The sequence below is a fragment of the Saimiri boliviensis genome, chromosome X, assembly GCF_048565385.1.
Source record: "Saimiri boliviensis isolate mSaiBol1 chromosome X, mSaiBol1.pri, whole genome shotgun sequence".
NCBI lineage: Eukaryota > Metazoa > Chordata > Mammalia > Primates > Cebidae > Saimiri > Saimiri boliviensis.
This window is the reverse complement of record NC_133470.1, coordinates 86527378-86539520: the sequence shown is the minus strand read 5'-3', so window position 1 is coordinate 86539520 and position 12143 is coordinate 86527378. Positions and strand designations below refer to the sequence as shown.

Below are 12143 nucleotides of genomic sequence, written 5' to 3'. Positions count from 1 at the left end.
GCTCTCTATCCCACCCCTCTCCAAGCCACCACTTTCTGCTTCTCCTCACTGGAGACCACCTCAGAGCTCATGCTCCTTAGGGAAGAGGGAAGCTACTCTGGGCCAGGGAAACACACATCCTCCCTTGGGCTAGGGCTTTGGGGCAGTGGCTGCCTGGGAGCTGCTCGGCAGCTTAAGCATGTACCAGACATCCGCAAAGTGAAGGCACAGGAAGAAGGCTTAAACAGTTTTTGTTTCTTTTGTTTTCTTTTAGCATTGGTGGTTTGTATGAAAAAAATATATCCTGTGGTAAAATAAAAAAGCAAACACTTTTTGCAGTTCAGCACTGTTTTCATTTATAATTACATATTAGGGTTGGGGGAGTACCCTCATTGTCTTGACCCCTGGGGCCTGGCACTTACACAATGCTGAATCCCACTGCCCTGACTGCCACAGCAGTGCAGTTGGCCAGGTGGCCCTGGCTTATAATCCATCCATTCACTTGCCACTCTCCCACTCTCTGTGGGTGTCAGGGTCCTCTGGGACCTTTTTCTTGGCCCTCTTTCTGACAGATAAGGGCTCTTGTTGTACATGGAGGATGACTGAAAAAGCGAATGGCATGAAGAGCTCCCCAGCCAATAATCACAACCATCACGCAGCCCCTGCCATCAAGGCCAATGGCAAAGATGACCACAGGACAAGCAGCAGGTGAGTCTGCATGGTATCAGGGAGGGTGCAGATGCTGCTACTTCTCCCACCTGTGCCTCATTGTCACAGAGCCAACAGTCTTTGTCTCCAGAACACCCTCTTAAAAGATCATGGAATTTCTAAGCACAACCCTGGAGGGGAGACAAGTCATGCACTGAGAACCCTGAGTCAACTCTGCTCTTTCTTCTGCAGGCTACACTCTGCAGCTGACGATGACACCTCCTCAGAACTGCAGAGACTGGCAGACTTGGATGCCCCACAGCGGGGAAGGGGTGGCTTCCGCAGGTGGGTCCCACCACTATCTTGTTGCTTCCTCCTACTACCCATGGGGCATGTCAGGGTGGCTACCATGGCCCTCCTCTTCATGGTCCCACTAGTGCTGTCCACCAAGACCCCAGGGAGCACTGTCAGTGCTAGCCAAACTTAATTCTTTCTTCCTGAGGCCTGGGCAAACCCCAAGGCAGGCAAGCTCAGAGGGACCAGAAGAGGCCTCCCTTAACACTTGGCTGTCTCAGCTTCAGGGGGCAATACCCTTCCCGGTAGAGAGGCCTGGGTAGAGGACCCAAGACCTCACTATCCCAGAGTTACAGGCTCCGTAGGGAAAGCAGGAATCTCAGGGAAAGCTTTATTCCTGACAGGTCTTGCCTTAACATAACCTCCATCTTGCCCTGAAGACATCCTGTTTGCTCTTCTCACCATCAACTGAGATGGCACTTCCTATAGGAAGTCTTCCCAGGACTGCAGTCGCCCCCAGACTGCATACACCATCATGCCTGAGGCCTAGTCCTGTGCTCCAAGTTCTGGCCTTTACCCCAGCTTTTAGCACAGTGAAATCATGGCCTGGCCTGTTTCTAGATTTCACTGTCCTTCTTTCATCTTCCTCAGCAGACAGTGAACTCCTGGGGACGGGTGCTCTGTGAACAGCATGAATCTTGGCTCTGGCTCATACGTTCTTTCTCTCACCTCTAGGATAGTTCGCCTGGTGGGGGTCATCAGAGAGTGGGCCAACAAGAATTTCCGAGAAGAGGAACCTAGGCCTGACTCATTCCTCGAGCGTTTTCGTGGGCCTGAGCTCCAGACTGTGACGACACAGCAGGGGGATGGCAAAGGCCACAAGGATGGCGAGGACAAAGGAACCAAGTACACTGTTCAGCCTGTGGGGCTCAAATGGGCTCCAGGCATGCAATGGAAGAGCTCACTAGGGTTTCTATGCTATTGTCAGGAGCTACGACAAGCCCTGCTGTAGCAAGCAGAGTGGAGGGCAAGGTTGACTTGCAATGTTTTCAATTCCAGAATATCTCCATTGTGCCCCGCCAACAGCCAGTGGCCTACTTGCCATGAGAACCTCTGGTGTCTTTTCTCACCTTAGTTGCCTCTTGCCAGATGTCCTATTGCTGCACATTAATGTACAGCCCAGTTCCAGTGGTCAGGAAATGCTGAGAGGGTGCACTTAGTGAGTGCCCTGGAGGGAATGCCAATCTCAGTTCCACTGTGGATGGGGAAGTGGGTCTTTGAAGAGATCATGTAAAGGGCTGAAGGAGAAGGGCTGAATGATGGAGCAGGACATCATGGGGAGGGCAGAGAAGGCAGAACTGGAGGTTCTGCCCTTTGAGGCATGAGTAGGCAACTGCAGAAGTCTGGCCAAGCTGACATTCCCCACTTGTGGCCAGTGGAGGGAAAGGTCCTTTGCCAAAGCAGGGCACAACATCTGGGAAAGTGATTTGGAGGTTGGAGGCCAATGACCTAAAAGGGAGGCTGAGGTAGGCAGGAAGCTTGCGGTGCTAACTCACCTGGAGCCACTCTCTTTAGGGAGGGATGTAGGAATAGGGCTAAGTCTCCATTACCATCCTGAGGAAATCCCTTCCCAGGCCCTGAGACCCACCACTACTGAAAGTTCTGCCCCTTGACATGCCCTTTGGGCAAGGGGCCTGCAAGGTGCATGGGAGCCAATGGACCTATCCTGATTCAGAATGGGAAGATGGGTGCCTACACCCATGTGAGCTCCACTCAGATGCCCAGTACCAGGTTGTAGGTCCCTGAAAAATGGGGCCCTCAGCCTGAAGGATGGGTTGGGTCCTCAGCCAACCCATCCTTCACCCCACATATTCCCATAGGTAGTGCTTTCTCAGGCACCTCTGGTTTCTGGGATATGGGGTGCTATCACACTGAGGGTATCTGATCCCCAAGCCTGGCCTTTGTCTGTCTTCTCAGGAAGAAATTTGAACTATTTGTTTTGGACCCAGCTGGGGATTGGTACTACCACTGGCTGTTTGTCATTGCCATGCCTGTCCTTTACAACTGGTGCCTGCTGGTGGCCAGGTGAGCAGAATGGGGCCCTGGAGGGGTAGCCAAAGTCACCCAGTCTTCAGACCCCGGGATTGACAGTGCAGTAGTCCCTGGCTACCAGTGGCACCTGCAACTTCTCTTACCCCAACCCTCTCCCCATTTAATATGCCACGAAGATTTCTTGTCTGTCTTGTGTCTGGGACAACCACAATGGCTCCACACATCTATGGCGCATCCTCCACATTTGAAACAAACATACTTGATAGAGAACTAGGATTTGATGATGCCACTCCCTCCTCACAAACCCTTCAGTGGCTCCCCATTGTCCACAGGATGAAGTTCAAGGCCTAAGCACGGCCTTCAAACTCCCCTGGACCTGGCCTTTTTCTCTTGCTCTACCTTCTGGACACACCCCAGCCACAGCATTCACGTCTCTTGGATCAGAATACGCAGTTTTCCACCTATGGAGATTCTTCTCCTTGCAGGCTCAGTTCAAAAGCCACTATCTAAATGTTCCCTAACTCCATCCTACTCCATCCCTATCCCAGCCATTCATTGAGCAAGGATTCGACTGAGCACCTCATATGTGCTCAGTGCTGGGGATAATGTGGGGAGAACAACAGCCATGGTCTCTGCTCTCCTGGAGCACCCAGGCTAGTGACAGACACTGACTCTAAACCTGAAATGAAACAAATGACCAGGCTAATGCCATGGGCTGGTGGCAGGGAGCTGCTAGATAAAGGGTGGTCAGGATCAACCTCTCTAAAAAGGTGATGCCTTAGCTGGTGGGAGGGAGGCAGCTAATTAGATGGTGGAGGGAGCATTCTGCGCAGAAGAAACAGCAAATGTGCACACTCTGTCTCAGGATGGCCTACTGTGGCTAGAGGCTATGAGTGAGTTGTCACTGCCATGTGCCACCTCTGCAGTCTCATTGGGAAAGGGAGGGGGCTGGAGTTTGAGTCTAAATGTGAGCAAGTAGTCAGAATTAATGGTTCTCCCCTTTGGTTAGTTGCCTCACTGGATAATCATCCTGGGTTCTGTCCCTGACTATACCCTCTCCCCAACCCTCTCCTTACTCAGTTGCCAAATCCTGCCACTTCCTTCTAAAAAGTTCCTGCAGCCTCTAAACCTTTCACCATTCCAACTCCTACCCTCTCTCTCACGTGTATTGGGTAGTGCTGCATGTTGGGTGCTGAATAAGGTATATGTTGAGGAGATGAGCATGGAGGCAGTTCAGTTCTATGCTGTAGTTTGTTCTTCCAAGGACTTGTTCATTCATTCAACTCACAGCCATTGGGCCCTCAAATTCTGGTGCCCTGGGTCAGGCATGGGGCATGCCATAATGACTAAGAGGGGTCCCTGCCTTCCTGGAGCTCACAGTTCAGAGGGTGAGACAGAAAATTAATGGCCAATGGTGTTGTCTATGTAGTGATGCCTATGTAATGAGGAGGGGTGGGACAGAAGCTACTTACAGATAAGTGTCTCTTGGCATCAGGCTGACTGTGACTGAATGATACCCCTGGTAGCCATCCCAACGCATGTACACAGTGAACACTCAGTTTGGGGCCTCTAGGGTACTTTTGGCTTGCTTTGAAGGTGAAGCTTAGCCCTGTCCTCCTGCAGAGCCTGCTTCAGTGACCTACAGCAAGGCTACTACCTGGTGTGGTTGGTGCTGGACTACGTCTCAGATGTGGTCTACATTGCAGACCTCTTCATCCGATTGCGCACAGGTCAGTGAGCAACTGGGGTGCAGGTAACTCCGAAGGCCTGAGTCCAAATTTTTAGGAAGCCCAGTGGACAGTGTTTGACTAAATTGCTTGGGTGGGACTCGGATAGGTGAGTACCCTTCTTTGAACCTCACGGTCCTACATGCTTAGAGAGGTTTGGATCTGGGGGTGTTATCATACAGTCCTTCTGGCCAGCCCTGCTATGTGAGCTACATCCCTCCTTAGGAAGGAAGTTTCAGTGAGCAGTATTTTCATGACCTGGAGATATTAGCATATAGGGAAAAATAGGCCTGAGGGCAGAGGGTTCATGCTGGCTTGCATCTCTACTAGGTTTTCTGGAGCAGGGGCTGCTGGTCAAAGATACCAAGAAACTGCGGGACAACTACATCCACACCCTGCAGTTCAAGCTGGATGTGGCTTCCATCATCCCCACTGACCTGATCTATTTTGCTGTGGGCATTCACAGCCCAGAGGTGCGATTCAACCGCCTGCTGCACTTTGCCCGCATGTTTGAGTTCTTTGACCGGACAGAGACACGCACCAGCTACCCTAACATCTTCCGCATCAGCAACCTTGTCCTCTATATCTTGGTCATCATCCACTGGAATGCCTGCATCTATTATGCCATCTCCAAATCCATAGGCTTTGGGGTTGACACCTGGGTTTACCCCAACATCACTGACCCTGACTATGGCTACCTGGCTAGGGAATACATCTATTGCCTTTACTGGTCCACACTGACCCTCACCACCATTGGGGAGACACCACCCCCTGTAAAGGATGAGGAGTACCTATTTGTCATCTTTGACTTCCTGATTGGTGTCCTCATCTTTGCCACCATCGTGGGAAATGTGGGCTCCATGATCTCCAACATGAATGCCACCCGGGCAGAGTTCCAGGCTAAGATCGATGCCGTGAAACACTACATGCAGTTCCGAAAGGTCAGCAAGGAGATGGAAGCCAAGGTCATTCGGTGGTTTGACTATTTGTGGACCAATAAGAAGACAGTAGATGAGCGGGAAGTTCTCAAGAACCTGCCAGCCAAGCTCAGGGCTGAGATAGCCATCAACGTCCACCTGTCCACACTCAAGAAAGTGCGCATCTTCCATGATTGTGAGGCTGGCCTGCTGGTAGAGCTGGTACTGAAACTCCGTCCTCAGGTCTTCAGTCCTGGGGATTACATTTGCCGTAAAGGGGACATTGGCAAGGAGATGTACATCATTAAGGAGGGCAAGCTGGCAGTGGTGGCTGATGATGGTGTGACTCAGTATGCCCTTCTCTCTGCTGGAAGCTGCTTTGGAGAGATTAGTATCCTTAATATTAAGGGCAGTAAAATGGGAAATCGACGCACGGCTAATATTCGCAGCCTGGGCTACTCAGATCTCTTCTGCTTGTCCAAGGATGATCTAATGGAAGCAGTGACTGAATACCCTGATGCCAAGAAGGTTCTAGAAGAGAGGGGTCGGGAGATCCTCATGAAGGAGGGGCTGCTGGATGAGAAAGAAGTGGGAACCAGCATGGAGGTGGACGTGCAGGAGAAGCTAGTGCAGCTGGAGACCAACATGGAAACCTTGTACACTCGCTTTGGCCGCCTGCTGGCTGAGTACACGGGGGCCCAGCAGAAGCTCAAGCAGCGCATAACGATTTTGGAGACCAAGATGAAACAGAACAATGAAGATGACTACTTGTCTGATGGGATGTACAGCCCCGAGCCAGCTGCTGCTAACAAGCCATAACGCCTGGGGCCCAACTGCCTCTCCATCCTTGGCCTTGATCCCAGGAGCTAAAGGAGCTATTTAGATCTCCTGATTTATATGAATTACCTTCATGTCCCCTGAATTCTCTCCAAAACCTCTCCGACCCCAGGTTTTTGGCCTAAACATCCAAGATTCTGCCTCCAAGTTTAGCCCAAGTATTTGGAGAGTACAGACTGTGCTGGCTAGGCTTCTGGGAGCTTCAGCCTGCCTAAGTCTGAGGAAGGGAGAAGGGAGTAGCTTATCTGTCTTCCAGGGGTCTGTCTGGAACTGGGAACCTGGGCAATGATCTGCTCTGAAGAAGCCCATTTGCAAAATGACGTACACCTTGCTGCAGTACTGCCCCCCTCTGGCTCTTTTGCACCTAGACACTCCTCCCTTGGTTGTGGACCCCACTTTTCTAACATGTTTTCTGAATACTCCCTTTCCTCTGCACATGCATGTGCTTCGAGCACAGACTATAGACATTTAGGCCAGCTACCCAGTGTCTGTCTCCCAAGACAGGCCAAGGAATGTGATAGTGTTGTTGGGAGAGGGCAGGAGGATGCCCACTCAGGGCTGCTCCTCCTCATCACACACTCCAGTTCCTGCTCTGTGGATCAATCGGTCTGTTTGCTAGCCAGGATGAGGTCTCTGCAGACTTCTCTGGACCAGGGAGATGGACCCAGCTTTTGGTCCATTCCACGGCAGGGAGTGAGGAGCAAGGTAATTGACAATTGTACACCTGGAGACGGGGTAGCTGGCAGCTCTGGCTGCACCCTCCTTTCTGCAGAGCATTTCTGAAGAGGCCCTGAAAACTGCTGGTGGTGGGGAGACTCTTCAAGTTAATAACTGCATTAGAGGCACCTACGAGTTCAAATTCCTTTGAACTATCGGTGGTTATTGCTCAACTCTGCTATTCACATTCTCTCCCTCCCTCCATTAATCCCTCTCTTTTCCCTATATAATTGTCCATCAGTATTCATGAGGGATTGCTTTCAGGAGTCCCCATGAATAACAAAATTTGTGTATGTTCAAGTCTCTGATATAAAATGATGTAGTATTTGAATATAAACTATGCACACCCTTCCATACTTTAAATCATCTCTTGATTATTTGTAATACCTAATACAATGTCAGAGCTATGGAAATAGCTGTTATACTGTATCTGTTCTTTGTATTATTTTTATTTTTTTTTCCTGAATATTTTCAATCTGCCATTGGTTGAACCTACAGAAGTGAAATGCAAGGATATGAAGGACAGACTATACTTTTCTTTGCTCCTAACCGGAACTTTTTCAATCTGAAATACACTCTGCTACTTTCCCTTGCCTGCCTATGGTCCTTCCCTTATGGGTCCTTCAGGGCTTAGCTCAGGCACCACTGTCTCAGAGAAGGCCCACTTGACTACAACCACTCCCACACTAGTCAATCATCTTTCTAGGCTCCTACAGTGCATAACAGACTCTCTGTCCTGGTTTTATAATGTGGGATCTGTTTTGGTGGACTTGGTTTCCCCTTTAGGCTATGGGCAAGGCCAAAACAGTCTCCCTCATGGGTCTATTTGCAGCCTCAGTGACATAGCTGGCACAGACAAGCATTCAGAGAACATTAATCCATGGAAGGAATAAGTGAACACATGAATGAGTGAATGAATGAATGAATGAACAAAGAAACACAGCTGACCAAAACTATGCTTCTACCTGCCACCAGTCATGCCTTGACAGAAACCTTGGCTCTGCTGGGGGAGTTGGGGAAGATCTCCTAGAGTAGCACATCTTTCAGCTGGGCATTATAAGATGATCAGGAGCCTGAAGGACAAGTACTGATTAGTGGGCAAGAAAATCTAGGTGCAGACTCAGAGGCCTTCCTGTTCACATGCACAGCACTCACTTATTCATGTACTTCTTGTGGTGAAATACACATAAAATTTACCATCGGAATCACTTTTAAGTATACAGTTCAGTAGTGTTAAGTATATTCGCACCGTTGTGAAAACAATCTTGAGAATTTTTCATCTTGGAAACTGGAACTTTGTCCCCATTAAACAATTCCCCATTCCTCCTTCCACCCAGCCCCTGGCAGCCACCATTCTACTTTTTGTCTCTATAAATGTGACTTCTCTAGGGATCTCATATAAGTGGAATCACACAGTACTTGTCCTTTGTGTCTCACTTATTTTACTTAACGTAACATCTTCAAGACTCAACCATGTCATGGCATGTGTCACAATTTCCTTCCGTTTTAAGGCCAAGTAATATTTGATTGTATAGATACACCACATTTTGTTTAGTCATTCCTTTTTTTGATGAACACCTGGGTTGTTTCTACCATTTGGGTATGGTGAATATTCCTATACACATGGTTATACAAATAGCTCTTTGAGACGCCGTTTTCAGGTTTTTGGGCATATAGGAATGGAATTGCTGGATCACATAGAAATGTTATTTTTATTTTTTTGAGGACCCATTTTCTTTTTTGTGTGCCACCAAAACAGTGGCATCACTTTACATTCTCTGCAACAGTGCGCAAGGGTTCCAATCTCTCCACATCCTCACCATCACTTATATTCTGTATTTTTAGTAGCTATCCTAATGGGTGCGAGGTGGATCTTATTGTAGTTTTGATTTTCATTTCTTTTGATTTTGAGCATATTTTCACAGGCTTGTTGGCCATTTGCATATCTTTTTTGGAGAAATGTCTATTCAAGTTCTTTGGCCATTTTTTATTTGGAGTGTCAAGTTGTAGAAGTTCTTTATATATTCTGGATATTAACCCCTTATCAGATATGATTTGCAACTATTTTCCTTATTCTCTGGGTTGCCTTTTCACAGTGTGACTATGTGAATTGTGTCCCTTGGTGTACAGAAGTGTTTAATTTTGTTGTAATCTGATTCATCTAGTTTTGCTTCCATTGCCTGTGCTTTTGGCATCGTCATTCCTTTTTATGTGAATTCATCCTAGCCAGGCTTCTTTTACATTTAGTGTAGTTTCTTGACCTCTTCCCTAGCTAAGAGTAAGAAATCTTAACCAGGGTAAGATTCACCTGGAGGGAGCTGCAACATTACATATCCCTAAGTCCCGGTTCCTGAAAGTTGCAGCATGAGGGAGAGGTGTTCATGATGGAGCAGTGCTTTGTGTACACTCTCCCTTTGAGTATTGGACTTGGATAAAAGGCTGTAAGCCCCTCTGCCTCAAGAGAACCCCCAGCAACAGGAGGAGTCTTTGGAGACCCAGCCAGCTCCTTGCCAATACCCTCATTACTAAGGTTGCACTGAGTTCAGTTTTTAACCATCTCTTCGAACCAGGACAATATGTAATTTTTGCAGGTGTAAGATGGTACTGGGGCCAGAAACAGGGGCACAACTGCATTAAAATTTTTTTGCCTTGATTTCAGCAAGAAATCTGCAGTGTTTTCCCAAGAGCCTGGTTTACCCTTAGCCCAGCCCCAACAGGTGCCTGATTTCCAGCCCACATCATGGGGTGGACATTGTGTCTTGGATTTGCTTTGCCCCAGGGCAAGTCAGACATCTTCCCTGGATCACATGGGGATCCCACTGGTTTAAGACACAGAATCCAGGGCTCAACTCCCACCCTCTTCCAACTTTATTTTTCCCAGATATCCTTGGGTGTAATCTCTCACAACTTTTTGCTGTGTCTTGAATGTCTATATTCTTTTAAGCTTTCAGGTATTTTCTTTTATATGTATATATATTCGAAGTATGTAACTTGAAACCCTTAATAAAATTTGGATGTAATTATATATATATAATTAAATTTATATATATATATATAATTTATATATATATTTTAATTCTCTGTATATAAATTTAATTATTTATAATTGAATCCAAATTATATATATATATAATTTATATATATATATTTAAATATATATATTTAAAAATATATATAATTAAATCCAAATTTTATTAAAGATTTCAAGTGACATCAAATTTCTAGAATTGAATGGAATCATTTTGGAACTGGAAAAATGGCATAAACATGGACATCCTTGAAGCTTCAATTTTATAAAGAAAATTCTTCTGAAACCACATCCCCATTATATAACAAGACTAGGTATTATCTACACCTTCACTTTGGCAATAGCTTTTTTTCTGAAAGAATGAAAAAGACGATTTTGCTATTTCAGTTCATTAAAAATGGGATTCTACCTTTAAGTTCAGAAAAAGCTGCATTCAGATGAAAAAAGGAAAACAGAGCACAGAGTGTCTAATCAAAGGAAATCATTTTAAAAATAAAAGAGAAAAAAGCTATTCTAATTGGTTAAGGATTTCCAGTAGTAAAAATGTCAGGAAAGGACAAACTATGTGTTCACATTCCAAGACCTTAACACTAACTTCCTCTGTTCTGGATCTGGGAAGACAGCACTCTTTTAGATATTTGCATGGTTCCTATTTTTATAGAAGTGCATAGACATACTATTTCACAAGGTCCAAGAATTTTTTTTTCAGATATTTTTGATGACTGTATTGTAGTAAATAATACAGGGATTGCACTGTAATATTGTAGTCATGAAACTAAAGTGGAAATAAGACTATTTTTGACAAAAGATGCCATTAAATTTCAGACTGTAGAGCCACATTTACAATACCTCAGGCTAATTACTGTTAATTTGGGGGTTGAACATTTTTTTGATGACAGTGAGGATGGACTATTAGATTGCCATTAGAGGAAGGTCTAGAATTCCTTCTCTTAATAAAATTACATTGAATTCCTTTTTAGAGGTGAGGAAAACTTCCTTTTTGGGAAGTTAGTGTTAAAGTCTTAGATTCTTTCAGGTATTTCCTCATGCTGTTCCCTCTGCCTAGATTGCCATTTTCTGCCTCTTCCTCCGAGACTCAGTTCACAGGCCCCTTCTCTGAGTCCTACCACAGCTTTCTATGTGAGACTCCCTTGCACATCGGTCTGCAAGTGTCTGTTTAGCAATAATACCTTCTCATCTAAAGACAGTTTGTTCATTGAGACAAGGATGAAGAAATGACAGAAAAAATATGTGTGCAGCTTGTCGTGTGTGTGTGTGTGTGTGTCTGTGTGTGTGTGTGTGTCTGTGTGTGTGTGTGTGTGTGTGTGTATGCCTGTGTGAGGACTTGGATGTCAGCCCAGGCAGTGCCTGTCTCTGGCCATCCCCTCACCCACCCTCTCTCAGGTTACTGTCTCTGTAAGAGCGTGACTCTCCTGTCTGTTGCTGGCCGCCACCCCCGCCTCTCTCCTCTAGCTGGCTGTAATATAAGAACTGAAGTACATTTTACATTATGTGTCGGATTTATTCAGCTCAGCCTGATGTTCCCTGCTCTTGATTTTAAAATGTTTAAATTGGAATGTTTTTTATTTTCCTTTGAAAATATCCATTGAAGGTAAATTGCTCTATTTGAATATGGCCATCAGTGTGATTTTCTCTGCATTGGTGACCTTCTATAGAAAACAAAAGTCCTCTCTCCTGCCCACCACACTCCCTCTGCTTTTGATTCGACCTGTGGTGACCCTTGCCTGGCAGGCCCAGCAAGCCTCAAAAGCATTGATCTATTCCTTGGTTTGGAGCTTAAAGTTAGTCTGATCATTTATCCCTTCTCTTGGGTGAATCCAAGGCAGAGGGTCTCTGTCTTCTGTTTAGCCTGGAAACAAGAAAGACCCCAGTGCACAGAAATGAGGAACCCTACCACCAGAGGGCGCATGGACCTCAGGAAAG

At 46.4% G+C, this 12143-nt stretch overlaps 1 protein-coding gene across 1 annotated transcript; it reads left to right on the top strand.

Annotated features, from left to right (window-relative positions):
- The first annotated feature begins 551 nt into the window (after positions 1-551).
- CNGA2 (cyclic nucleotide gated channel subunit alpha 2) lies at positions 552-7477 on the top strand. The gene is made up of 6 exons (XM_003943410.3): positions 552-687; positions 880-972; positions 1657-1827; positions 2899-3006; positions 4597-4703; positions 5031-7477. Exons 1-6 carry the CDS (start codon positions 578-580, stop codon positions 6434-6436), a joined length of 1995 nt encoding a protein of 664 aa, XP_003943459.1. The 5' UTR covers positions 552-577; the 3' UTR covers positions 6437-7477.
- Positions 7478-12143: the final 4666 nt, after the last annotated feature.

What these genes read in the sequence shown, in the direction of transcription:
- CNGA2 (XM_003943410.3), top strand. Translation starts at nt 578, where the DNA reads ATGACTGAAAAAGCGAATGGCATGAAGAGCTCCCCAGCCAATAATCAC. An exon ending in GACCACAGGACAAGCAGCAG is followed by an intron (nt 688 to 879) that starts GTGAGTCTGCAT and finishes TTTCTTCTGCAG; the next exon opens with GCTACACTCTGCAGCTGACG. An exon ending in GGCGAGGACAAAGGAACCAA is followed by an intron (nt 1,828 to 2,898) that starts GTACACTGTTCA and finishes CTGTCTTCTCAG; the next exon opens with GAAGAAATTTGAACTATTTG.